The sequence below is a fragment of the Leptosomus discolor genome, chromosome 6 (genome assembly GCF_034619465.1).
Source record: "Leptosomus discolor isolate bLepDis1 chromosome 6, bLepDis1.hap2, whole genome shotgun sequence".
In the NCBI taxonomy this organism is placed as follows: domain Eukaryota; kingdom Metazoa; phylum Chordata; class Aves; order Leptosomiformes; family Leptosomidae; genus Leptosomus; species Leptosomus discolor.
In genome coordinates this window covers 67,774,584-67,801,157 of record NC_141396.1, presented here as the reverse complement: position 1 = coordinate 67,801,157, position 26,574 = coordinate 67,774,584, and the positions used below count along the sequence as shown (strand labels likewise).

Genomic DNA, 26,574 nt, shown 5'->3' with positions numbered 1-26,574 from the left:
TTACTATGAATTTCCTTAAGGCAGCAACATTTCTTTCAGGGACAGTTTCAGTCAGTGGGCTCCTCAACTCCATAAACTCCACCATTTGTGACGAGAGAATGGGGACTGCAGCAGTCCACACCAACAACTGAAATGAAAGTGGTTTTTTGGAACAGCTTAGCCTTAAAAAAGCTTAGCCTTAAAACAGTTAGAAACCATGCCCAGAAACCTTTTATATTTTATCCCATGGCAGAATAACCTAATTTTGCCTAATTTTTTTTTTGTTTCCTGTGACTGAGATCAGGGAACCGATTTGGAAGTAAGTTTTAGCTTTCAAATGGATCAGTTCCCTGACTTCTTTGTGCTCGGCCCACAAATACTACTACAATAGAATAAACACTGACAAAAGAAAGGAAGCAGGAATGCCTAACAAGGCCTAAGAGTAATGGCAAGTCTAACCCTTGCAGGGCAATGTTGTCTTATGCCAGGTTACAGTGACAATGTAACCAAAACTTAACAAACCAGGAAAGCAGTGTAGTCTGCTCTGAAAAAAAGGCTGCCACAGCTAGTTCAGCTACCACTAGCAAAACCGCTCCCTTGTTTCTGTACCACACACATAACTCACGTGCAACTTATCTGATTATTCTCTAAGAAGCCTAAGGATGAAATGAATATTCTTTCTCCAGGTGGGCAATAAAAATACTAATTATTGTAGTGCCAAGAAGAGTATTTTGCTAGACTATAGCAGAAACTTACTTCACGTGTCCCCTTGAAGTTTTAAATGACCTGTCAGTTTGGTATCATTCTATAGACTATGTGACACTCTGAGTCCAAGCACATTGTTTTTTGATGTATATGACAGGATGAATTTGCTCTGATGCACTATGTCCCAATGTCCAAACGTTGCATTTTCCATGCCAAAAGCAGTGCACTGACCTGGTAGTCCAACATGAGGAGTAATGTGCACCGCACACTGACATCACCAGGTCTTTTCACCTGGAAGCCATCTGTTTCCTGGGTTGTGGGAGTTCTGTGCCACTGCCAAAGGAAAAAACAAGTAAGATGGTCGGTCTTTTTTTCACTGATGTCCATGGAGGTGCACCTTGCACAGTATGCTATGCAAGAATAAGACAAGTGCAAGCCTTCTGAAGATCTTGCAATTTCAAAATTTTTTTAAAAAAACCCAAACCAACAAACACAACAACCCCACCCAAACAATTTCTTGCTCTGCCCTTACAATTCAGCTTTAGTGCACAATCTGTTCTGCTGTTAGCATGCTTAACTTGTTAGGAAAAATGCATGCAATTTCTTTCATCATTTCATACATTCTGTTCTAAGATGTGCTCTTTATCAGTACCACATCTATGTCTGTAGACTACATAGATTCTGTTGGCAAACATTCTTAAAAAGAATGTAATTTTGAAAACTTTAAAAATACCTCAATGAGGTAACAAACAAAGTAGATAATGGGCACATAGCTGTTTATCCGTGCTAGTATCAGGTTTGTACGCAAAGGGCGCACAGCTTTCCTACCTCCACAAGATGGTTGTCAGGTCCATAAAGATCTTTGTCCAGTTCAATAACCAAACTCTTAAAAAAAGACGAAAACTTCCGTTTCTGTTTGCTGAGCTGTACATTCAGGAGAAACAGAAATGTTTAAGGCTGCATATTGTGTACTGTGCTTCCTTCTCAGGCTTTCTCTTTCTCTTGAACTTTAATTCCCATATAGACCACAAGCGTGATCAATCTAATTGAGTTTTCCCTCTGACAATGCAGGGTAAGATGCAAAAAAATCTCAACAGCGGTGGAACAGTGCACACTTCAGGGAAGATTTTCCTGTCTGTCTTAATGCAATTAGAAAGGACTGGCTTGTAACGTGAACATAGCCCCTGCGAGAAAGGGTCCAGAGGAAGCCATGAAATTGATCCGAGGGCTGGAACACCTCTACTGTGAGGACAGGCTGAGAGAGTTGGGGTTGCTCTGCCTGGAGAAGGCATGGCTCCAGGGAGACCCTCCAGCAGCCTTTTGGTACTTAAAGGAGTCTTATAAGAAAGATGGAGAGAGACTTTTTACCAGTGCCTGCAGTGACAGGACAAGGGGCAATGCTTTTAAACTGAAAGAGGGTAGGTTTAGATTAGATATAAGGAAGACTTTTTTTACAATGAGGGTGGTGAGGCACTGGAACAGGTTGTCCAGAGACATTGTGGATGCCCCATCCCTGGAAGCGTTCAAGGCCAGCTTGGATGGGGCTTTGAGCAACCTGCTCTAGTGGAAGGTGTCCCTGCCCATGGCAGGGGGGTTGGACTGGATGATCCTTGAAGGTCCCTTCCGATCCAAACTATTCTAAGGCCACTGTACACCTTTTATTTTAACAGCTTGGTTTTTCTAAGGAATGCTAATTTATTGGTCTGATTTATCAAATGACAGTAAATTCTACAGCTTAATCATGCACTAAGTAAAAGTATTTTCTTTTACATTTTGCCTTTCCACTTAATTATCACTATTTGCTGTTTACTACACAGTTCATACTGTCTAAATTAAAAACTGAGAGGTCTATAATCACATAATCTGACCTTCCACAGAATACAGTCCATAGTATTTCAATGAATTTCTTCTTATTTAATGCAGATTATCTTTTAGAAATACATCCTCCTTTGATTTAGAATTTGCCAGTAATTGAGAAGCTATTTTGTTCCAATAAAGAATCTTTCTTTGTTAAAAACTGAATTTGTCTAACTTCAATTTCCAGCAAGATAATGATTCTGATTCATGTACAGTTATCTCCAGACAGATAGATGTGTCTTGAAAGCCTTGCTCTCTCCATACATGCATGTTCTCCATCTGTCTACCCTATCAAATACTTAGCTTGTGAAGTCTATTCAAATAGGTGCCAGTTGTATTAGAAAAGTCCAGCCTTCCCTGAGGAAATCTAAACCCATCATTGAGGTTTCTGAGGGCTTCAGAATGACAAAACATTCCATCCACCCTTGCTCTGACCATCCATACATCCTTTTGTCCTCCCTAGGAATATAACCTTGCTTTTCCTTGTTCTCCTACTCTTCACAAGATGCAATGCCTACACCTCTCGTGACCTGAACCCTGACATATCTTTTAAGGGAATCATCTCAGCCCTGCTCTCTCCACCTCCTCCTACACCTGTCCTGTCCTTAAGTCTGCCCCATTTCCTGCTGCCATCCCCACCCCTCCCAAAAAATTCCCATTACGGCCTTATCCCTCAGGCCCGCTGGACGTGGCACCTCCCCAGCAGCCACAAGCCAATGCTGCCATTCAGAGATGTCTTGTCTGAGCTGATGTCCCCAGTAAAGTCCACCACCCCACAGGACAATCTCTAGATCCTTGCCAGCCCCAGTGAAGCACAGGTAAGTCATACGTCATCCAGGAGCTTCCCCTCCACTCGCAGCTCCCATGAAGCAATGCTGCCATCAGAGTCATCAGCGTCAGATTTTGCAGGATTAAATGTGTTGGAGATGTAAAGTCTCAGTTTCCGCTTTTGCTGTTATATGAATAGAGAAAAGAAAAGTACACATCCAGTTTAAGTCCAAGACCTGAGGAAGCCACAGGAAAGGTGATAGTTATACATTTAGTACAGAATCTGCACGTTTAGTACAGTTGTATCAGGTTATACTAGAATTTAAGATCTGGTAACGTATATGTCTTCTGAGGATCGCCTGAGGGAACTGGGATCGTTTAGCCTAGTGAAGAGGAGGCTGAGAGGAGACCTTATTGCTCACTACAACTACCTAAAAGGAAGATGTAGTCAGGCTGGTGTTGGTCTCTTCTCCCAAGTAACTAATGACAGGACAAGAGGTAATGGCCTCAAGTTGAGCCAGGGGAGATTTAGATTGGATATTAGGAAAAATTTCTTTACTGAAAGAGTGGTTAGACATTGGAACAGGCTGCCCAGGGAGGTGGTGGAGTCACCATCCCTGGAGGTGTTCAAAAGACGTATAGATGTGGTGCTTAGGGACATGGTTTAGTGGACTTGGTATTCTTAGGATAACGGTTGGACCTGATGACCTTAAAGGTCTTTTCCAACCAAAATGATTCTATGAAATTATTCTGTTCTAAGAAAACACACTGAAGAGCTGAATCTGAAACTTCAAAAACTATTTGCTATACAAACATGCTAAGATTCACTGTGAGTGGAGAAAGCCAGGAGGTTGCAGGGCCAAGCCCATGAGGCTATACATCCTGTACTTCTGGATTAGACATTTGAGAAATCATAGGAACAAAAGCATGATATGATGCCCTTCCTGTTTAGATCCTAGCTAGATTGCTAAGACTCAGCTGCAAACCTCTTGCTACATAAATGTCTTCCATAGTTCCATCACTGCAGATTTGTAAATGGCAGTCACAAATACAGCCAATGCTGCAAATTACATGCCAGGCACATCTCTGCCCATCTTCATTCTACCATCATGCAGAGCCTGGTAATACATGTCTTCATACAGACACACACACATATACACACACCTACACATCCCTGCTGCCTAACCTTCCTCCTTAACTGCCTTTCACCCTAATCAAACATGTTGCAGCTCCAACTTGATATGAGATGTGAGCGGATGAAAGCACCGTGCTTCATCCCTAATCCAGGTGCTCAAGCCTGTGAGAGATACAGTCATGCCTACCTGTTGTCATTTTTACAAGCTATGTAAGGTTTCCCAATCACTGTACTGGCTTATGGCTATATTATTTCTCAGTGATCTCTCCCGTGCACCGTGTGGAAAACCTGGCCATTAAGTCTGATGCATGGATTCCAGAAAATGTATCACAAAAAATTTCTTTGGGACTCTAATCTCAAATATCTCTTTATAATATAATGACAAAAAGGCTATGGTTGTCAGGTCAATGAAGTCAAAACAACCTTCATACAACTTAAGAAAGGAGTAGTCTTGTAAAGCTTTCACACTCACACACATATATAGGAGAGAAGGAAGTTACATACATCAGGTCAGGAAATCAAAAATCTAAATGGCATTGAGAAATGTGGGAGGCAGAAGTGTATGGCTGTTGAGGAACAAGACAATGACTACATTTTGCCAAATCTAGAGAAGACAGTGGCAGAATGGTTTGATGGAAATGGAGTGCCAATGGTATGCTCTATCAGGAACAGGATTTCCAAAAGTGCCAAGAAGCCACAAAATGACAGGGTGACACACATAAGAACAGGCAGATAGGTAGAAAAACATTCCTGGAAATCCATATTCTTTCTCCATCCTTTCCTACAGGAAAGTGCTACAGCGCTCCTTCATTATATAATTTTTTTCTTTAATGCCCCAGAATCTTTATTTGGTGTGGAGGACTTGTGAAGGACTTCACATTTCTAAATCACAACTCCTCAAATTAACTTGCACATTTTATGCACTGTTTCTAAATCTTATCCCCACCTGGATTATTTGCAAAACTGTTATCTATATACATAAGCAGGTTTTTTCTTAATAGTTCCTCCTAGATACTCCACTGATATTTCAGGTTTATATCACCGATTCCATTTCCTCTTCTTTTGATTTCCAAGGACATTATCTCTGTTCTCCCTTTTACCCTGGAAACTCCTTCTCTCCCATATCTCCCCATATCCAGATAGGAACTGTGTCTGTTTCCTCTGAAGTCTGACATTTCATCACTAAGATCATCCTCTGCAATAACAGCCTTATTCAAATCTAGGTATTTTAGACGTCTTCCTGTCTTCTAGCTTCCAGGCTCTAGCTGCCTTGTACAGTACACCTAGAACCAAGTTAGTAACAATGCCTAACTCCACTGTGAAATACAAAATACGTCTCTTTCATAATTCCCAGTGTTTCCCTTTGCTAACCTCTTATCACTTTTCTTTCAAGTCATGCACAAGCCAGATGCAGCTTATATTTCAGAACCGGTCTCCTGATGGGTTCCCTATACTCTCCCTCCTCTGCCAAAATCAGAGTCTGCATATCATTTGTTTCTCCCACATCTCTCTTTTCAATTTAGTATTTTCTTCTCCACAATTAATTCGATTTCTCAAATTTAATCGTTTCCTCACTGTAACCCCTCTAAATTAGCCCTCTTCTTCCATACTGTCATCAGAAAGGAACTTAGAATAATTATGAACAAAAATCCTAAGCAATGGCTATCTCTAAAGTTATCTTTTGTCCTATTTCTATCTATCTTGATTTTAGACCGAAATGCATTTAGCCTTCAACTCCAACATATTACAGATACTACTGATAACTTGTAAGTACTGTGGAATGTTGAGCCTTTATTCTCTGCTAAGCAAAGACCTTCTATCCAACAAGTAAAGTGTGCAACCTGCACCCTGTGGGTTGTCTTCAGATTTTGCACCAAAAGGTACTGCAAATTTGCAACACTAATAAGGCAGTGATTATCTCCCAAATGCAACCACAGAAAGATCCTTGCTTCTGACTCATCAGGAAATCAGTCAAATAGCATAACTGCACAGCTACAAGAGGACCCCAACATCAAATGGGTTTCAAATCTAATAAAAATCTTCATTAGAACACAAAGCAGGATAAGGGAACATAAAGAAGGAAAACTCACATTTGCCAAGTAAAATGAAATAAATAATTTAAAAAAAAAAAGTTTTGTAAACCAAATTTTCTCTGCTCACATGTCCTTGAAAATGGTTCATTTCTTCAGGCTTGCTCTTATTCCAGCAATTCTGTGATTTCCAGGGTTGCAGAAAACTCTGTAGGGTCATTTCTGGGGAGACACAGAGAATCCTCTCTTTTTATTCCTTAAGATCCAACTGTGTTTGTACTATTGCCTTCTCTCAGGAAGTCCAAATTCTTGCTTTTTCTTCTGGCTTCTTACTCAATGAGGCAGTCCCTCATCCTACTTGCCTTACTGACGGCCCTACCCTGCACTCCAGCTGGCACTATCTCCCCTTCCTTCTGAGGGCTCTACCAGGCCAAGTGCACCTTAGGACATGTCAAACACTAGCCTTCCTTTCTACAGCTGAGCCACCACTCTTTAAAAGGAACCTACACGGTCAACTGCAAACAGGTGTCAGCCATCACGATTGTCATAACCAGTAACCCTAGATCTGACCTACAGAGTGCAGCCAGATCTGCCAAAGATGTTCTGGGAAGCAGTCTAAAAAAACTGTGAAAAAGGCATTTGGCCATGAGCACTCCTTGAACAGCCAAACATATCCTCCTCTGTACAGCACTGTACTAAATCAGAAAATTCAAGCCTCCACAACTACCTTTCTGAAGCTGCTATCAACATGTTCACCTCCTGTTTGTTCACTTACGAGTTGCTGGTCCATTTTTTCCTTCTTTCTGTCCTTCCCAGAACTCCCACTACCACCTCTTCCTCACACATGCCTAGTGTTGCCAGCACCACTGGCTCCTCATAAAAGCTACCTGGGAAAAGCTCTGCTCAGGACATTCTGGGAGGCTGACTATCTTATCTTTCAGTTCCAGGAACTAGACAATGGCGCTTGAACTTGCCCTACATATACTTATCACCAACAGTGGTAATACATACTCGGAGCAGTGGCATTTAACAAAAATACACTCAGGAATCTCTGGCAAAACATCAGAACCATAGCCTTACAAATGAATATTTTCTTCAGACCAGCAGGCTCCTCCTCTACCACGACTTTTCTCCTGTTGGCTATGCGACACTACCATCTCATCTGATGAAGCAAGATCCTGACAGAGATCCAAGAGTATTGTCTGAATCCCTCCCAAAGGGATCCACCCAGTGAGTAACAACTTCAACACTCACAGCCATACTGCTATCACAAGGATGTCCAGCTTAAATACAGCAGTGCAATGTACTTGAGCAAGAAGCCATTGCCCTTCAACAAATTATGCATATTTCTTAGCAATGCTCATTATAGCACAGATCTAAAATCTATTCTCTCTCTGTATGGTGGCTTCTCAGAGAACAGAAAAGCAACCAACCAGAATCTGTGGCCTTTTTTAGTGGTAGGATTCTCAGTAGATTGGAGCAAAAACTAAAGAGAAAACTTACAGCTCTAGGGCAAGAAGAAAGCACCACATTTCATCCCTTCAGACACACTGAAACTTTATCACCCACAAAGACAAAGCTTAATGAGGGGAACTTCACGGAGACTTGATCAGCGCTGTAAATCAAATAATCTCTTGTCCAAAAATCAATAAACGCTTAATCTGCTTATTCTCTAAGTGTAAGATACACATCTTTAACATGCATCTTTGACTTGTCTTCAAGCAAAATGAACCTGAAATAGCAGTCACATTAAAAAGAAAAGCGTTCCCCAAAAATCACTCTATTTCACTCACAACTTCTCCTTAAGAAAAGGGAAAAAGCATATGTTACAGAAGACTAGTCACATCAGCGATGAACTACTGCAAAGGTCTCAGCTACGACAGCAGCACAAATGGTGGGAGAGCTCATGTGGAATGAAATGGATCTAAACAGGAGTCTGACAGGTATGCTGGAACAGCAGAACTACAGCTTTTTCTCTCAGTTCTTCAATGTCATCTTCACACAAATCAATACAGCTTTAAGTTGAAGTAAATGGGTGAAATGCTGGAAATTCATCAAATCCTTCAGAAAACTACCTCTGATTTATAGTGCAACATTTTTTTTGTTTGTTTCTATTAGCACTAAATCACTAAAAAGTCAAATCAGAAACTAAGCATCTGAAGATGTCATGGTCTGTGCAACATCCCCAAGACAAATCTCTATCAGCTGCTGAAGTTAAAAGTTTCCTTCAGTGAACTCTCAGACAGGACACAATACCTCCAGGACACGTCCAGGGAAGTTGTGTTTGGGTTTTCGAACAAATTAACTAAGTTATCAGCAGATTGCCTATTGCTGACTGAATCAAGTAAATCTGGCTGCTGATCCTATAAATACTATCGTGTTAAGAGCTCTTTATGTAAATCTTAAGGATGGATTTCTATGTACCTCCACACAGCATAAAAACCTCATGCATAAAGCACAGGAAAGATTAAAATCGGTGTTTCTGTCTTTTCATATATAGTAACTATTTCACGGTCTCACAAAAACTTTTTAGGAAGCAAAAGGAACAGTGGAAGATAAAGCAGCATGGAAAGTAGAAATCAGGAGACAAAAAGAACAATGACCACTGTTAACAAGTGTTCAAGTCTGACCATTATAGAAGAATCAAATGAAAGAGAGTGTCCATATCAGAATTTGAATACAGAGGTATCGCTCACCCAGAGTAGCAGCAAATAGAAATGTCAAAATTTGTAGAAGAAACAAAATTAGTTAGGCAACTCACGACAACAAAAGATAGACAAGAACTTAAAAATGGCCAATCTAAAGCACGAAAATCAGTGACTTGGTAGATTATGCAAGTATGATGAATACTAAAAGGAATTACCCAATATTTACTGAGTTCAAAAATGCACCAACACATGAAATACACTTGTAGGCAGTTCTATGAAGACTTCAATAACAAAAACAACAGCAAATGTCAAAAAAAGTCAAACAAATGTTATAGAGGAATAAAATGGAGACTACTATGCACAATAGCCTATAAAATCAGTTATAGCAGCTTATTTGGCAGTTGTATACTATACTCTCTCAGGAAGAGTGTATAGTATGTGTACACTGACAGGCGGTAAGAATAGCCAGGTGCACTGAAAAATTCTCTCTACAGTGATTGGGAGGACTGAGAACATTAACAAACCTGAACGACATATTTAAAATATGGGCTGATCTAAAGAAGGAGATTAGGTGTTTGCGTCTTCCATATCTCACAATGCAAAAAGCAGAACACATAAAATGATGCCACAAGATCATAAATTCAAACCTGATCAATGGAAGTTTGTCATGTATGCTATACAAAGCATAATGAACCAGTTAACCTGTAGAATTCATTGTCATGGAACACAGATGTAGAACTTCCACGGTTTTAGGCCACAAGAGACTGCATTGTCCAGTTCAATTTCCTGTGCAATACAGGCTCTAATCATTCATGAAACAAAGCAGCTCTTTTTACAGGACATCCAGTGTTGACTTAAAGACTTGAAATAATGAAAAATCTATTATATCTCTGATATCTTGCTCTAGTGGTCATAAACATGAACATTAATTAGTCTCCATTGGTCTATTTCTGAACTACCAGCTGTCGGACCAAAGCCAAAAGCTGTTTAAAACAAACAAACATAAAACAGGGAAGGGGCTGGATTGGCTATATTACGTACGTATCCCAGGAATATCCCGTCATATCAATATATGAGAATTTTAAAAGATGTCAGACCTTTCTGTGTCTTCATATAAACTGATCTTTGATTACTGGAATTTAGGTGGAACTGTCACCTGCAGTTGGAAGAGTTTCTGGCACCTTACTATAAAGTATTTAGCACTGCAACACATTACCCAGAGAGGTTGTGGAGTCTCCTACCTTGGGGATGTTCAAACACCATCTGGACATGGTCATGGGCAACCAGCTCTAGGTGGCCCTGCTCAAGCAGGGAGGTTGGACAAGATGACCTCCAGAAGTCCCTTCCAACCTCAACCAATCTGTGATCCTGTTACTGGTCACTATTAGTATGGACACTGATCCACACCAGCCTCATAATTCCTGTTGCTGCTGCATGTGGGAGAGGGAAGGTGATTATGCAAGATTTAATCATGTTCTCATCAAATACTTAAGCTAGTTTGTGATGGGTTAAGAATGCACATACACTTTGGTTGTTGGGTAAAGGCTGAGGAAGCTTTTGCCCAGTGGCTTGGTTCAGTCCTAACTAGTTAAAAGCAGTGCAGTATGGTAAGGCTGCGGGCACAGTCTCTGACAGTGAGTAACTATCCAGGCAATGAGCCAACCCGTAATGCAGTAACATGTTGGTGTGGTCCCACTGGCAACTCAGTCTTCTCAATAACAATACGCGTAAGAACCCCCAGAAGACAACCTGGGACTTCCTAGGGCCAAGGCCAGGGGTGTGCAAAAGGAGATTGCCTTGTCTAAAGCCCACTGACTCTGAGGTGACTCTCAAAGGGTGGGTGACTGCAGATCAATATACATGTTAAGACTAAGGATGGTAAGACAATCACAAGCCATGACCCAACTCTCCCAATGTATAACCACACACTAATCGGAGAATGTATCTGCTGCTGGACTGATCTCCTCTCACTAGGGAAAGTGTAAGCTGCTATTTGGCTTTTTTTTTTATTATTTTATAAATTCTATGGTTGATTATTAAAGATGAGAAAATTCCTAATTAAAAAATCCCTCAATAAATTGTTTTTGTTTAAATTGAAATTGCCATACATTCTGTTTTGCCTTCAACATATTTCTACTTTAAATGGCTCGTGCAGACATTTCCCCTGAAGACCTTTAAAATACCTTATCAAAACCACCGTAGTGCTTGATGGCGTACATTAGTGGGTCCCAGGGTCACTGAGCTGGCAGCAACAGTAAGTCCAGGTCACAGGTCTGTATCACGTAATGCTTTTCAGAACCCATGAAGGTGCAATTTCAAAAATGAAATCTTTTTTTTCCCTCCTTGAGTTGGAGGAATTTTGCTTCACTGACAATTACAACTTCTTTCTAATTTCAAGCCTAACATTTATTCACCTTTTCCCCATTTGTTCTTGTGCCAGCATTGTCCTTCAGCCCAAATGTCGATACTTCTCTTCCCCTCTACCAAAAAGGCAGACACTCCCAGTCGCTCCAAATTTTTTTTGTGTTCACATACAAAAGCCAAGTGACATTCATAAGGTCAATATTCCTTTCCCTAGGTTGTTCCAGAAGCTCTTTTTTCCCATGATCATTCAGTTTGAACTGTTCATTTTGAGCATTGATGATACTGTATTCCAGATTGAACAATCAGATAAGATGTCACTAGGGTGTTCTGCAGCAACACTAGAACTTTTCTGTTGCTACAGGGAATTCTAGTTACTGACCTATCCTAAGATTTTTTTCTCTCAGTCACATCTTATTAAGTATAAGATTGTTATTATCAAAATAACAAACCTCACCTTTAATTATGTTTCAAATCAAATGGCATATATTTTATAGCAGAAATTCCTCCAATTAATCCCAGCCAGCACCAAGACCAACATGACAACTACAGAAAAGGAAGTATGCTGCCCATGTGCTGCAGATGTCAAAGTGCAGAGGAGAATCTACAACAGCTAAAAAGTGATAGAGCTGCACTGCTCTCGGTTACCTTAAATTTTCTTTCGTAATCACCACCTCTTTCTCCATAAAATCCCATAAAGAATGAATAAAATTCTTCGCTCAAGTTGAGGTAAATGAAACCTACTGTATTTGTTGATTAAAGCAAGTGCAGGTTTGATTCCAGAAGCTCAATGACATAGGGTTCAGACTATGACAAAAAAATCTCCACAAATTACTTGCTCTTCTGCCCCTAAGAACTTCCCTCAGATGCTCGAGGTTTAGAACTCAATGCACAGAAAAGATGAGACTCTCTTAGAATGACAGAACTGCAGACCTCAGGTATGAGGTGCTGCGGACACAACGCATGCTGAGCAAAAAAAAACCCAGTCTCGCCTGAGAGGGCAGAGGACGAGGCAGAAACCCTAGTGTTTCAGAAAAAATGCAAATTCCCTTCTGCCAACAATCCGATAGCAATTCCTCAGTCATCTGAAAACCTGAAAGTGGCAAAAGAATCTCAATTTACAAAACCAGGGAGAAAGACATTGCGACTGTACTCAGATGCTATACTCTTTTTTAACCTAAAAATGGAGAGCCTGGGAGTAGATTGTTTAGTTTCAGGAACTGCAACTACACATAGGTCTGGTAAACTCAATATCCCACACCAGTTCACTGTGGAAGAGTGACAGTCCCTGGATAACTGGTTTGGGTGAGACTAAACTACCGTCTGTGGCACCAGGGCTTGGAGTAGGACTCTTGCTTGTGCGATGCGTCACTAGATGCCCTTCTTTCATCCAGGTGACCCCTGATTCAAGCCTTGGGATGAAAATCTCCTCAGTCTTAGAATTATGTTTACGTCCACAACTGACTAGTTATCTCAGGCTTAGACAATGGAAAGAAATAGGCGCATTTTAGGGCACGATTTATCTATAAGCAAAATTTTAAATATCTACATCTGTATGAGAACTGTGCACTGAACTCCACTGCCTACACTGACCAAATCTCTCAAATATAAAGGAAGCCCGGAGTGACTAGCTTGCATTTAAATAAATACAATGTAGATGTCCATACTTAATCAAATAAATCCCACTCCCAAAGTCTACCATGGCCCTAGCTGTCCAGATTTTCAGTAACGCATTCTTCTTTAGTAACATCTACTTGTCTGGAGTTGAGCTATACGGTTTCTGTTCCCTTCAGGCCATGGAGCTTGCTACATCTACACCTCTAGCCACACTGCAGTCAAACAGCCCTGTCTGCCTGACTCCCTCCTAAAAAGTCCTTTCTGGAATGCTGGGCATGTGAGAGGGTGAGTCTTCCACAAAGTCAGTGCAATTATTCTTGCGAGAAATGGCATGCAGCAAATGCTGCTCTGCGGACGAGGAATTCTGAGACTCTTGTGATAGATGCAGTCCAAGAACATAAGACTGACAGAAGAAGAGGAGAGAACACGCTAGTACCCAACAGGCAGAAAAAAGACAAGGCAGGATCTACACTGGAAAAGCTGGCAGCTGAGGGGGGTTGCTGACAGTGGTAAAGTGAGCTGGCAGGTGGTGAGGGCCATTTACTCCCCCTTCAACCAATCTCACAACCCCAAGGTCTCCTTGCTTTCTGAGCAATCCCACAGCTGTCATCCGTTTCAACAGTGCAACTGTTGACAGAAGATCCAAGTAGGATCAATAGGCCCAGCATATTTTATGCACTGTCCTCAATCAAAACTGTTTGAAACATTTCCCTCTAAAATTTCTCCAGAATAACTATTCTTCAGACAGAAAACAGCCTGAGCAACACTAGACCACAAACCTGTGTTTCTAGCTACAATTCAGTCACTGTGACCAGTATGATAACTGCAATTACAACTGATAATTCTGAGCAGTCCTGCATATTCTCTACATATTATCACATACCTCAGACAAATTTTTCCCAGGATTACAATCCCAGTTTGGGAACGACTATTTTAAGGCAAATATTTCAAAATTACAGCAGCTTTGATAGGAGATGGAAAGGCAGAGATAACTTTTATTGTTGTTACCAATGCTCCGGCTATAATAAAATGAAAATACTTAATATCAGAACAACCCAAATTTATCTAGGCTTAGCTCTATTTCGACAGGTCTTGAATTTCACAGCTGCTACATGCTAAGTCTGGACATGAACTTAAAAAACATCTGTTTGATCATTCTTTAAATGTTAACTAGCTAAGTAATTGACATTTAAAGTGTGTTTGCTGAGCCCCAGACAGAAAGAGAATTTTCTGTCTACAGTGTTGTGCCTCCTATACTCTTCCCTATTACGGGCCCTGAATATCTCCATAGTACAGCTTAGAGCTGGAACCTCAGGTACTGGTCAGTTCCCTAGTTAAAGAGTTTGCCACAGAATAAACATCTTCCTGCAGATTTATGAATGGGAGTCTAAGTCTTCAATTACTTTTAAACACGGCCAAGTTCCTATCTGGTTTAAAATAATGGTGTTCTACCCACATTAAAAAGCTAAGACAAATTATTCCTTCTGAGAGTCCAATGTACTATATAAAACACTTTTTGATACAAACTTGTGATTTAAACCATCCACACTTTGGTTTCCTATCTATAACATAGGTATGTTAACGGAACTTAATTTTTTGCATTTTTTTTTCTATTTCATATATATCAACTGGAAAACCATCACAGGTAAAAAGCCTTCAACATCTTATCAGATACCTGTGCAGTGATAAACAGAATAGAATCTTAATCATAGTTGGGCTGATACCCATTACTGTGGCACAGATGAGAATGACAGCTTTACTTCACAGTAGACTCACAGCTACAAAATACTTCAGACTACAGGCTTTACTATATGAATGAGTACAAGCATTCAACACAGTCACAAGAACTTAACCTAAACCTAACCTAAACCCTTCCATGAATAGACTCAGAAAACTTAAGAAAAGACCATTGCAGTAGGATGTTATGAACAGTGAAGTGCTGGACTCGACCTAATAGAAATTGCAGAAAATGTCATCCATTCTTTTCTAACATGAATCATCCTTTTACAGACTATGTAAATGTGTACACTTTCGCAGGATCTTTAACAATTTTTCTGTAAGTAATTCTTCCCATTATATGTTCTGTTATTCTACAAGTTCAGCTTTTGACCGACTTCTAATATGAAATTTAATACATCTCTTCAGCACACCCCTCTAATGTCTTATTTCCTTCTTTTTAACCATTCTAATACAAAGTTCCAAAACCAGTGTCTGTTTATGCAGAAGCTATCATTCCCCTTATTAAAGGCTTTCAGAAGCTAGAGCTGGTAATATCCACAGAATTTTCTCCACCACTTTTCCATGCATGCTGCTCTTCAGCTGCTTATCTTAAGAGCTTTGTCTGACCTGTTTCAAAATATCTCTGTTAACAGGACTTTTACTGGAAAGATCATTCCACCATTTAATACAAGGATTATTCCCCGCCCCCCTCCCCCCAACTCAATCTACAAATTGTTCATTACATACCTTCATTGGCCTCTTCAGCGCCTCCTGAATATCCACACGCTTCCGCATAATGGTCTGGTCTAGTTTGCGTTCAAAGGCCAACAGATCCATGTAGGCCTGGGACTCAGGAACCAGCTCCCGGATCTGAGAAGGAAGCAAGGAATATCCAAGCACTGGAAGCAAGAAGCTACTATGTTCCAGGGCAGTAATACTGACACCTTCCCAGCCCTTAGACAGATGTGCTCAGAAGCAGTTATCCCGAAGATAGTAGTTCCCAGTTATTGGGGCAGGTCTCAATGGCATGGTACGAGCTTATGACTGAAAAGCTGGAGCACAGAACTAAAGCTAATGAACTCTGGAAGACCCCAGCTGCACCCACAAGGCCTAAATCATGGCTGCTTTTTTTTCAACTGAGGCTTAGCTACAAGCAGCCTAGGAGCCACTGCTCTCAGCAATGCAAAATACGGTAAATCTGTCCTGTTTAATCTAAAAAAGCATTGTCTCTCTCTAGACTAAAAATAAAGGGCACATGTTCATGCTGATTTTTTAAAAACAAGTGTTACCCATAGTAAGTAAAAACTGACATTTATGAAGTCAACCCTTGTCAAAACATCTTCTTGGCTGAAGTGAAACTGACCTTCACATCAAAGTTTCAACATGAACAACTTACAACTTTTATTGGGATTTTAATACGTTAGCTAAACTACATTAGTTCTATTAACAAATCCCCTTTTTATTTTCCCTTTTCCAGGGAAGTTAGCAGAGGAGGGGATAAGAAGTAGCTTAGGAGGAAGACTTAACGATCCGAGCTTAGAAATGGGCAAGTATACCCTTATATGAAAAAGTCAGTTCCTATTTGGGAGTAACTCATGCAGGCACACAATAAAAGCAAGGAACTGTAAGTAATTATAATAAATCTACTGGACTGCCTTGTCTATTTCTACAATATTAATTCTAGCTTTCATCTACATAACTAAAATACTTAACTGTTAGAATACTTCTGTTGTATAGGAATGAAAAGCTTTACTGCTTTGCTTTAGAATCAGAAATCTACAATTTTAATTTCCCGTAAGACACAAACACCTACGTGAGAGACACCAGGCATACACCTCTTCACTATGTTCTGCAAGGACATAAGTGCACGAGGTCATCCTGACAGTTGTCACACACACAATCCTAGTATTGTGACTGACAGCATTTGAAAGTTGTTGCCCTTTGGAACCTACAACAGCCTGAGGCATGGCGTTCCAGAATCTCATCAAGGCAGTGTGTGAAGAAGTACCTCCTTTCGCTCATTTTGAACCTGCCACCTGTTAGCTTCATTTGATGCCATATTGCATAGCTGAAGCAGCAGGGGGCAGGCATTCCCTATGCACCTTCTCCATACTGCTCATACATTTTACAGATTTTTGTCACCTCTTTCTTAGTATTTTTCTTTTCCAGCCTGAAGAGGAACAATTCCTCCCTTCTGTATTTAGACAGATCAAGACTATCAAATAAATGTCTCTTTCAACCTTATTTATTTGGTGTTTTGTTTTGAGATGCTAGAACACCTGCTCTATTTACAGCAGGACTGACACTGTGGAGAAGCAGAAATCATGGAGCCAAAAAACGTTCCGCTTTAGCTGAACCACTGTATTTTTATTCTTTCACAAAGTCTTAGTATCAGCAGAATAATAGAAGAACATGAACATTTTTAAGAGCAAAGCACGAAAAGCAAGCACTGCCCTGGAAACATCAAGGAGTTGCCAGACAGCTTGCAGAATAGACAGCTCAGCAATACTTCCTCCCCACACTGAATACAAGTCTTTGGACCCAACAAAATACCCCAATGCTTTTATCCTGTCCCACGCAGAAGAAAAGATTCCTCAGTTCCTTACACAGAGGAAATTAATCATGCTGTACCGCAGTCAATTAAAAATTCTGGACCCAGAACACAGTTTTAGTCTTTTAACTCCAAATTCCAGCACAGTCAGCTCATGAACTCTGAGGCACATGATGAAGCATGGAGCTGGCCTACACAGCCCTCAAGATAAAGCATATACTACAGCTGTGATACAACCTTTCCAGATGGTTCACAGGGTACTGGACACAGGATCTAACGAAATTTCTACTGTTTGTAGAAACAGCAGTAATTTTCAATAAATATTTCTATTCTACATTTTTACATCTCTTACCACATGAAAGTGAAAGGGTATTTCCTATTCCATTCTTACAGCCAAAATGGACGTTATACATTATAGGATGTTAAGAAATCATAAACACTTTAAAGTCAGCCAACAAAGATAATACTTCATATAATGCCTTGAACTGCAAATGGTTGCAGGTTGGGAGAGTATTTGGGAGAAGAATTGTACTGGGCTAGATCAAAGGTCCACTCAGACCAGTTTTGACTGCTTTTACAGTCTTTTGCTTTCTCACCCTACTATCTGAATAATCTTTTGGAGGCATGATAATGTTCTGATTTCATACTCTTTCCCAATTTCTCCTCAAGAGTGAGAGGAAAATTAAAGGGGAGTCCCAGCAGTATCACATCACAATGAAGAATTTTCTTTGTTTCTGGTACATCTTTGCTCAAAAACATAAAGGTACTCTTACGCTTCAAGGTACTCCTACACTCCAGCCAGTAGTACATAATTATTTGTTCAGTTTTCTTCATAGGTAACCGAGCCTCGGTTATCTTGGTGTTTATGTGATAAGGATCTGTGCAACCTGCCTAATTCCTTCTTCCTGCATGGTTTGTCCTAACTGAAAAGTTCATAGCTGCATGCAAGTCTCCTCTCTTCTTCTACAAAAGTTCTAACTATAAATGTGTAAAGAGTATTCCAAGAGCTGAATTCTCCATTCTGGCCTTTATCTATTTCAAGGAACTACAAAAAGCACCTAGCAGCAGCATCTCATCATCTGAGGTTCTGAAATATGTATATTAAAACTTATTTTAGAATTATATGGATAACTGGAATAGATTATTATTAACATTAGTAAGATAGTGTCTTTCTAGAGGCTGGGGTTCTTTTTTTCCAGTTGTGAAAATTCAAATGTTTCAAAATTTTTAAAATTAGTAAGAATAGATTTTTATTAAATTATGCACAGCTGCGGGTGTCTGTCAAAATGGCTAGAGAACCTGGTGTAGAATGTACGCCGACTTTAAGCCACTTGGACTTTAAGCCACTTGTAAGGCCCACTGGTACAAACTAGTAAAACTTGGTAACATATTTGAATTGTCACAGGGAGTTAATGCTAGATCAGATACATGCCCATTACATTTCTGCTTCTGTATTTGCAGCTGAAAGCAACGTTTATCTTATCATTAAACAACGGTCTGAAATAGAAGTGCCAGTCTTCAGAACAAGTACATACAGGAAACAACTGCTCTGAGTGTATGATAATTTGGTTATCTACTAGGTGATTTGAGAAACGGATAGTCACTGTCTATGAAGCAGAAGTAATATTGCTAAGGAAAGAGGTGACTGGTTGTTCTGATGAAACAGGAAACCTTGAGGAACACTGCTAGTAGGAGATGGAAACAGGACTACTGTAACGCCTGTGCCTCTGCTGAATTCAATACAAAAGTAACAGGCTGAAGTTGTCTGGCCTATAGCATACAGCACACACACCAGCTCCTCCTGCTCTTAACAACTATTATATAAGAAAGTGTGAGAGAGGCAGAACCAAGAACAAACTGTTGCTTGTGCTCTGTCAACTTCATCTGCTTCAAGCATGTCTGGATTGCTGCTTTCCAAGACAGGCTCTCATGGTGCCAGATTCCTGGGTTAGATATGTACTTCACTTATTTGCAGAAAACCTAATTTTGCTGTGTCATGACCACTTTATTGGGCAACTCAGATAATACTTCGTAGCAATAACTGTCCTTCTCCCTGTGTTTATTTACTGTTCAATTAGTCTCACCCATAAATTTTACCATCACATTTCACATATGCATGACACTGGATGGGGGGGGGGGGGGGGAGGCAGAAAGCACGCTACACTGCACTGGGCCAAGAACTGACCTTTCTGGCCCCACTAGAAATGACCCACTCACTGATATGTCTCCAAATCTACAGTGAGGGACTTTTTAATTTAAGGTAACCAGTAAGCTTGCTTATACTGTAAGATTTTTGATGAGATGTCATTGATAACAGATCAAATGACTCGAAGAAATCCAATAGTATCCATACAATCTCTGTTATCATAGAATCCTGTGATCTCCTCAGAAAAAGGCAGGCTTGTTGAACAAGATTTAATTCTTACAAAGCTGCACGTGGCTCTACAAAGCATCAAAGTGCTCAGATGTCTTCACTCAGGTAAAGGCACAAGAATCTCCTCAAAAACTGTAAAACTTAACAGAGAGATCAAGAGAAGCCCAGGCAGGGAACAGAAAGATCCTCATCTAAAGAGCAGGAAAACCTTCCAAAGGAGAAGAGAGATCTCCTAGCTCCGAATATATTTTGCTGTTTGCCTGTCACCAAGAAAACGAAGGGCTGTGAGTGAATCCTAACCGAACTTGGTGGCTGTCAAGCAGAGAGGAGAACATAAGAAAAATATTGTTTAAACAACAGAAGTGCATTCTCCCCTCCTTCTCTGCATCTGCTGCAGAGAGTAATCTAATCCAGCAATCCTTAGCACAAGAGATGGAATCCCCTGTCTTCACTTCCCAACCCCCCAAAAATGGTGTTGTAATTCAAAACTTTTTCCCCCTCTTTTTACTTTGACATCCCATTAACTCCCAGTCCTATCCCTCACTCAGCCCCAACTCCATGATACCCATCATCACCTTAACAATGCAATTGTGTTGGGGAATGGTACATTTGTAAATTTATTTACAATATTATTTTTATTCTGGCTATCTCATTATCAAATAAATATTAATAAGGAAAAAGAGTTTCATGAGAGAAAATATTTATCTGTTTATAGTCACAGACTTATAGGAAGAAAGCCAAAGAGTCAAGTTGTATTTTGATTTAAAGCAGAGAAGAAACGTGGAACTAGACAGATAAGCTAAAAGATACAAGCAAGATTTAGAGAGATTTACTCTGATTTCCCTACAATGTTTTAAGCAGGATGTCATGAACATTTCCCAGTTATAAAACAGAGTCATGGACATTTAAACCTAGACTAAACTCTCACAAGTACACCAAGACACTCTGCTTCGGTCTCCAAGGCTATAGAGAAAATACACATTATGTCAAAACTGATCTAATGTGTCCCTTCCAAGCTAATTACTGCTGTGGCTGGAAGAGTACGAAAAAGCATCATGTGAATTCCAAATTAAGTCTTCTAAACATCAAGAGACCTAGCTGTATCACTTCTGCAAGAAAATGCATGTGCCATGCATTCCTTAAAGATGTCAGAAATAATGGAAATAATAAAGGAAAACAGGTATTTTAGACTTTCGCGTGGTCCTTAGGGATGCAATCCTTCACAAGAACTTTTTGAGGAATTCAGTGACACACAGCTAAAAAGTATATGTGAAATACTGGCCATGTATTGCCCAAGAAAGCTGAAAAAAAAGCAGCAAGACAAGGATTCAGTTTTCATCACGGCCAAGTGATATATGAAACTTTACATCTTTCAACACCCTTGACTTGGCATTTTTATTAAAATGATCCAGAAGAGGACATGAGAGACATAAATTGATTAAAAGCTGTACAATTTTTAGTTAATCATTATGAGAAAAGACTGTAAGATGCTTCAGAAAAGGCTTTTTCTGAGTTTGCTGGCTGAGCTGCATGGTGGCAGATGAGTTGCAATACTGAACAAACACAACGGAAGGCACAATAAAGAAAGCAATTTATCTGTACTGCTAGGTACTAATGAGACCATGGCTACCAATGAAAGTGCCTGAAACTCACTGTGGATAAGTTAATTAAGTCATCCGCATAAGGAGCAACAGACAAAGATGAAGGTATAAAGAGGAGGAACAGTTCTGGGGCTTCTATAATTTAACCTGAACATGAGGAACAGAACCTAAAGTGACACAGGATGGGGAAATCGGAAATAAAGGACAGGGTTATGGTTCCATACCATGGTGAACTGGGAGAAAGAAAACAACACTAATTATTAAAGGTATTTGTACTATCAAAAAACCTAGAAGCAAAGAATGTAGGACTTAGCCACAGCACAGGGACTCTCACTGCTTCCCAGGGAAACCTTAAAAGGATTTAGAAAATGGTAGTGGAGGAAGCAATAGCCCAGAACACCACTGTAGCCTAATAGGTCAATGCAGTTCTTAAATATGTGAGCAGGAAGACATGGAGCAAGACCAAGGATTTTACAATTACTGCCATGCTTGGCAATATCATAATCACTAAAAGAACACCAGAGTCACAAATGAAGAAATCTACTGATGAACTCAAGAAAATTCTGAGAAAAGCTATTGAGATGATTAGCAGACATGAAAACATCCTCTATAATACAGGGTTCCATGAAGCCAATTAATCTAGCTTTGCTTATGAGTATGTATCTATCTACACAAAAAGAAAAAAAGTTTCTCTGCCTATCAAAGTGTCAACACAATGAATTTGAAATTGTTTTAAGTTCAGATTAAGGTGAAAATTCTTAGGAGTGAGTGTAGGCAAGCACTGAAGAAAATCAACAATGACTGCAGGGAATATTTCATCACTAGTGATTTTAAACACATATGCTAGTACTTGCAAGTAAATCCTCAGGCCTGTCTTGTAGAAGTTAAACAAAAACAAAGCAAAGTAGCACTAGGTTCTCATGATAGGGTCAGACTTCAGACTGTCTAATTGTATGACACTAAAAATAAATTACTTTTTTTTCTTCTCCCAGAATATCAAATATGTGCTCTTTCTTTTCAAAGTCTTCCATAAGAAGGCTTGCCACCTCTTAATACAGCTACTAGCAGTTGATATACAAGTATGCAGACCATAAACAACAGACAGAATACTGACAGGAAATTACACAAAAAAATCAACGTCAGTGATGGAAAACCTGAGCTTAAGCTGGAGATAAGAGTTTTCCTTGAGTTGCACTCATTGCCAGTGACATATCTGAGATCAGAGACATGAGAAATAGATGTGAGAATTCCCATTTCTGCAAAGAACAAAGCTATCTCCCACGCTCTTATCACGACACAAACAGACTACAAAATATAGGTCTCCAATATTCTCCTATTTCAAACAGGTTAGCTCTTGATTGCTCCATTTTGGGGGGAAAAAAAAAATAGTAATTTCTGCGACTTCTGCCATCAGAAAACATAGGATCTGGGAAGTGCAGTTTTGGCATAGACAGTTTTCTAAAGGGGATTGTTTGAGTTTTCATTAACATCTGTAGGTGAAGCGTGGACACCACCAAACCTAAGAAATATATCTCTGTCAGCCTCATAGACCCCCAGCATGACGGTATGTATAAAATCTTTCCTGCTGACAAAGTATAACCCATTTTGCCATAAACTTAACATTGCAGGATATTGAATTCTCAAAGAATTTGAGTCTCAAGTGGGGCCCTGATAGGAGTACTGCTGGCTACAACAAAGTCTATTTGCAGCTCAGCCTTCCTTGATCTCCACAAGCCTTCAGCATTGAAGTGGTCAGTACTTTTTCGCTAGTCAAGGTCTATCAGAAGCACCTACCACAGTTCCTTCCAAAAGAAGACAAACACGAAAGTCACCCACATCCTGGGAACAATCCGTTTGAACTTCTGAGGTTATGCTGATGAACAGTTGTCAAACACACATAGGACTTGCTGAATATTGGGCAAAACCATGATTTGGGTAGACAACTGTTTAAGCCTCAGTAATTACAAAATAATTTAGATCAGAAGGACCTTGGAAAGTCATATAGTCTGTTGCACAAAACAGGTTCAAATTACATCAGGCTGCTCAGAACCTTGCCCAGTCAGGTACTGAATACCTCCAACCAAGGATGGACATCCCACAGCATCTTTTGGCAGCCTGTTCCAATGTTTTGGTACCACCACGTTTTTTTTGGGGGAAAAAAAAAAAAAAAAAAAAAAGTTCCTTATGCCGAGTCAATTGCCTATGTCGCAGTGACTTTCTGTTGCCTCTCATCTATTGTTGTGCACCTCCAAGAGGAGGAGGCTGGCTCTGTCTCTTCTTCACCACCCCATACAGCAGTTGTACTCACATATAGTACCTCCTTTTCTCCTTCTCTTCTCAAGGCTGGACAAACCCGGCTCTTGCAGCTTCTCTTGGCAGGCATGTGCTCCAGCCCCCAGACATCCTGGTGGTCCTCTGCGGGCCTCACTCCAGAATGTCACGTCTTTGTGGTCCTGTGCCCAGAAGTCCAGATGCAGTTGCACAGGTGTTTCATAGCAAGGAATAGCCTCTTTCCTTGGCTTGATGGCAACACATATGCCAATGCAAAGTTGACCTTTGTCGTGGCTGGCTTACCTCACAGACTCATTCTCTCTGCTTGTTGTCCGTGAGGATGCCCAGGTCCCCTCCTGCAGAACTGCTTTCTACCCAGTTGATGCCCACCTGTACCACTGCATGGCGTCGTTCTGTCCCAGGAGCAGAACTTTCTATTTGCTTTTGTTGAACTTTACAATGTTGAACTGCCGTCATGTTTCTGCAGCCTGTCAAGGTCCCTCTGGGCAGCCACGCTCCGCTGACTCTGATGCAGGCTCAGGGACCTGGGAGGCCTGAGGACTTGCCTGGAGAAATGGAGTCAAAGACAACACCGAGTGCCTCGGCCTTCTCCGTGGCTTTTGACATGAGTGGCAGAACCAGAACCAGACCCAGACCCGGGTTTTCCTTAGTCTTCCTACTGCTGCTCATTCACTTGCAGAAGGCTTTCTTGTTGCCCATCATACCCATTGCTAGGTTCAATTCCAGTTGAGTTTTGACTTTCCTAATTTCATGCTTGCATACTCAGGCACCCTTGTGCTCTTCCTGCTGGGTAGACCACCCCTGCTTACACCTCCGTGCACTCCCTCTTTGCATTTGAAGCCTATCAGGAATTCCCTGCTTAACCCTGCTGGCCTCCTGCCAGGCCTGCTCGACTTTATGCACATTGGTCTGATCACTCCCCTTTGCTTTGAAGAGGTTATCCTTGAAGTTTAGCCAGCTTCCCTGAGCCCCTTTGTCCTCTAGGGATCCCTACTGTCCCATAGGATCCTTCTGGGCAGATCCTGGAACAAGCCAAAGCCTGCTCTCCTGAAGTCCAGGTCTTGCTTGCTTCTCTCAGGATTGCAAACTCTGCCATCTCACGGTTGCTGAAGCCAGGGCTACCCTTAACCTTCACAACCCTAACCAGTTCTTCCTTCTTTGTGAGTAGCAGGTCCAGCAGAGCACCTCCCCTTGTTGATCACCTGTAGCAAGAAACTGTCATCAATCCAATCCAGGAACTTCCTGTAGTGCTTGTGCCCAGTGCTCCTGCCCACAAAGTGGATGCCAGGGTCGTTAAAGTTCCCCCATGAGTATGAGGGCATGCCATCATGGGGCTTCTTCCAGATGTCTAAGAAAGGCTTTGTCTCCTTCTTGATCAGGCAGATTGTCTGTAGCAGACAGCCACCATGCTGTCACCTGCATAACTTAATTTTAGTTTAAACTAAAGTTAGTGAAAAAAAACAACAAAAAAACCCCACACACAGAAGAGCGTGCCCTTCAGATTGATGTTTCTTTCCAGGTGAAAGTTGCCTATCATTAAAGGTCCCAGGAAAAAAAAAAAAAAAATTTGATCCATTTCAGGTAGGAAATAACAACTGGAGCTGCATTCTTCACTACCTGAGCAGGACGAACAAAACAATTTCGGCGTTTTTTTTTAAAAAAAAAAACCAAACCCAAAACCAACCAACCAACCAAAAAAAACACCATTAAAAAAAAAAAAAAAAAAAGATCAGGCACTAATAACTAGAGATTTGGCAACTTCCTTAGAATTAGGCTAGCCTATAATTTCCATCTTTGAGAGAGGCAACAAAAGCCAAGACCTCTTGCTCCCCTAAGTCTGACAAGCTGAGTTAGATCCTGAGCCAATTTTTTTACTACCTACAGCAGAGACACACAACTTAGACACTTGAAAATTAGTGTTGAGAAGCCAGTATTTCTACATTACAAGAGACAATGACTGAAGTCTGACTTATCAGCTACTGGACACTCTCCCTGCTAAGAAACTTTAGCGTAAAGCTTATTGACAGAAGCGTCACTACCATTGAGGCTTCTATGGTGGTCAAAAAAAGATAGCTAAGGACTGACATTCCTCAGAAATTGTAACTCTGTGACACCTTGCAAGTCTTGATCCCTAAGAGATAAGGAAGATTTCTGACTGGCTACCACAGAGCCAGTCCAGTAACATGGCAAAAGCAATTAAAGACTGTGACATTCTGAATTTCATGGCCACATGCAGATACCGTTCAAAAATACAAAGATCTTACAACAACACAAGCAACAGTTAAGCAAGTCTTTCACCGGCCACTCATGGCAATCAGTTATGAGCACAGACAAACGCGGGCAGAGAGAAGCAATATATATAAGCACCTAAGGTCTACACTGTTTATATTCGAATGTTTAATTACATAAAAGGTGGCTATAAGTCACACCTATGAATTAGGATTATGAGGAGTCCTTATGAGCTACTCTCAGAGTTCTAGTAAAAGCAATTCAGTAGCTTCTTTACGTTCTGCAACTGGGCAGCATCTATGACCCAGCCAAACCTCTGAGGCATACAGTCCAAAGAAACAACTGGAAAGGTGACCACAAAGTCAATCATCATGGAAATGCCTCCAACTCTAGAGCAGGGAGTCAGATAGCATATGAAAGCAACACTCCTGGAGACTTCTGCTAGACATGCTCTATGGAACAGCAGCTGGATCACAGGTACCAGCTTGAAGGGATGTTAGGAGGTCTCTAATCCAAATTCCTGCTCAAAGCAGGGTCAACAACGAGATTATGTTGGGGTTTGAAAACTTCCAAGGGTGGAGATCCCACAACCTCTCTGGGTTCCAATTCTTGACTGTCCTGTTGTGAAAAACCTTCTCCTTACACATAGCCAGCTCCTCTCCTGTTTCAGCTCACGCTTGCTGGCTTCTCATGCTCCCCTGGAAAGCC

At 40.7% G+C, this 26,574-nt stretch overlaps 1 protein-coding gene across 1 annotated transcript in view; it reads right to left on the bottom strand.

The window, feature by feature from the left end:
- The window catches only part of SMARCD3 (SWI/SNF related BAF chromatin remodeling complex subunit D3), a 66,360-nt gene that overhangs the window by 18,732 nt on the left and 21,054 nt on the right, over positions 1-26,574 (bottom strand). The window contains exons 4-7 of the mRNA XM_086466512.1: positions 15,567-15,689; positions 3,371-3,493; positions 1,513-1,608; positions 916-1,017 (exon numbers count right to left, since the gene is read on the bottom strand). Of these exons, the coding sequence (XP_086322638.1) occupies positions 916-1,017; positions 1,513-1,608; positions 3,371-3,493; positions 15,567-15,689 (444 nt within the window). The remainder of the gene's footprint in view (positions 1-915; positions 1,018-1,512; positions 1,609-3,370; positions 3,494-15,566; positions 15,690-26,574) is intronic.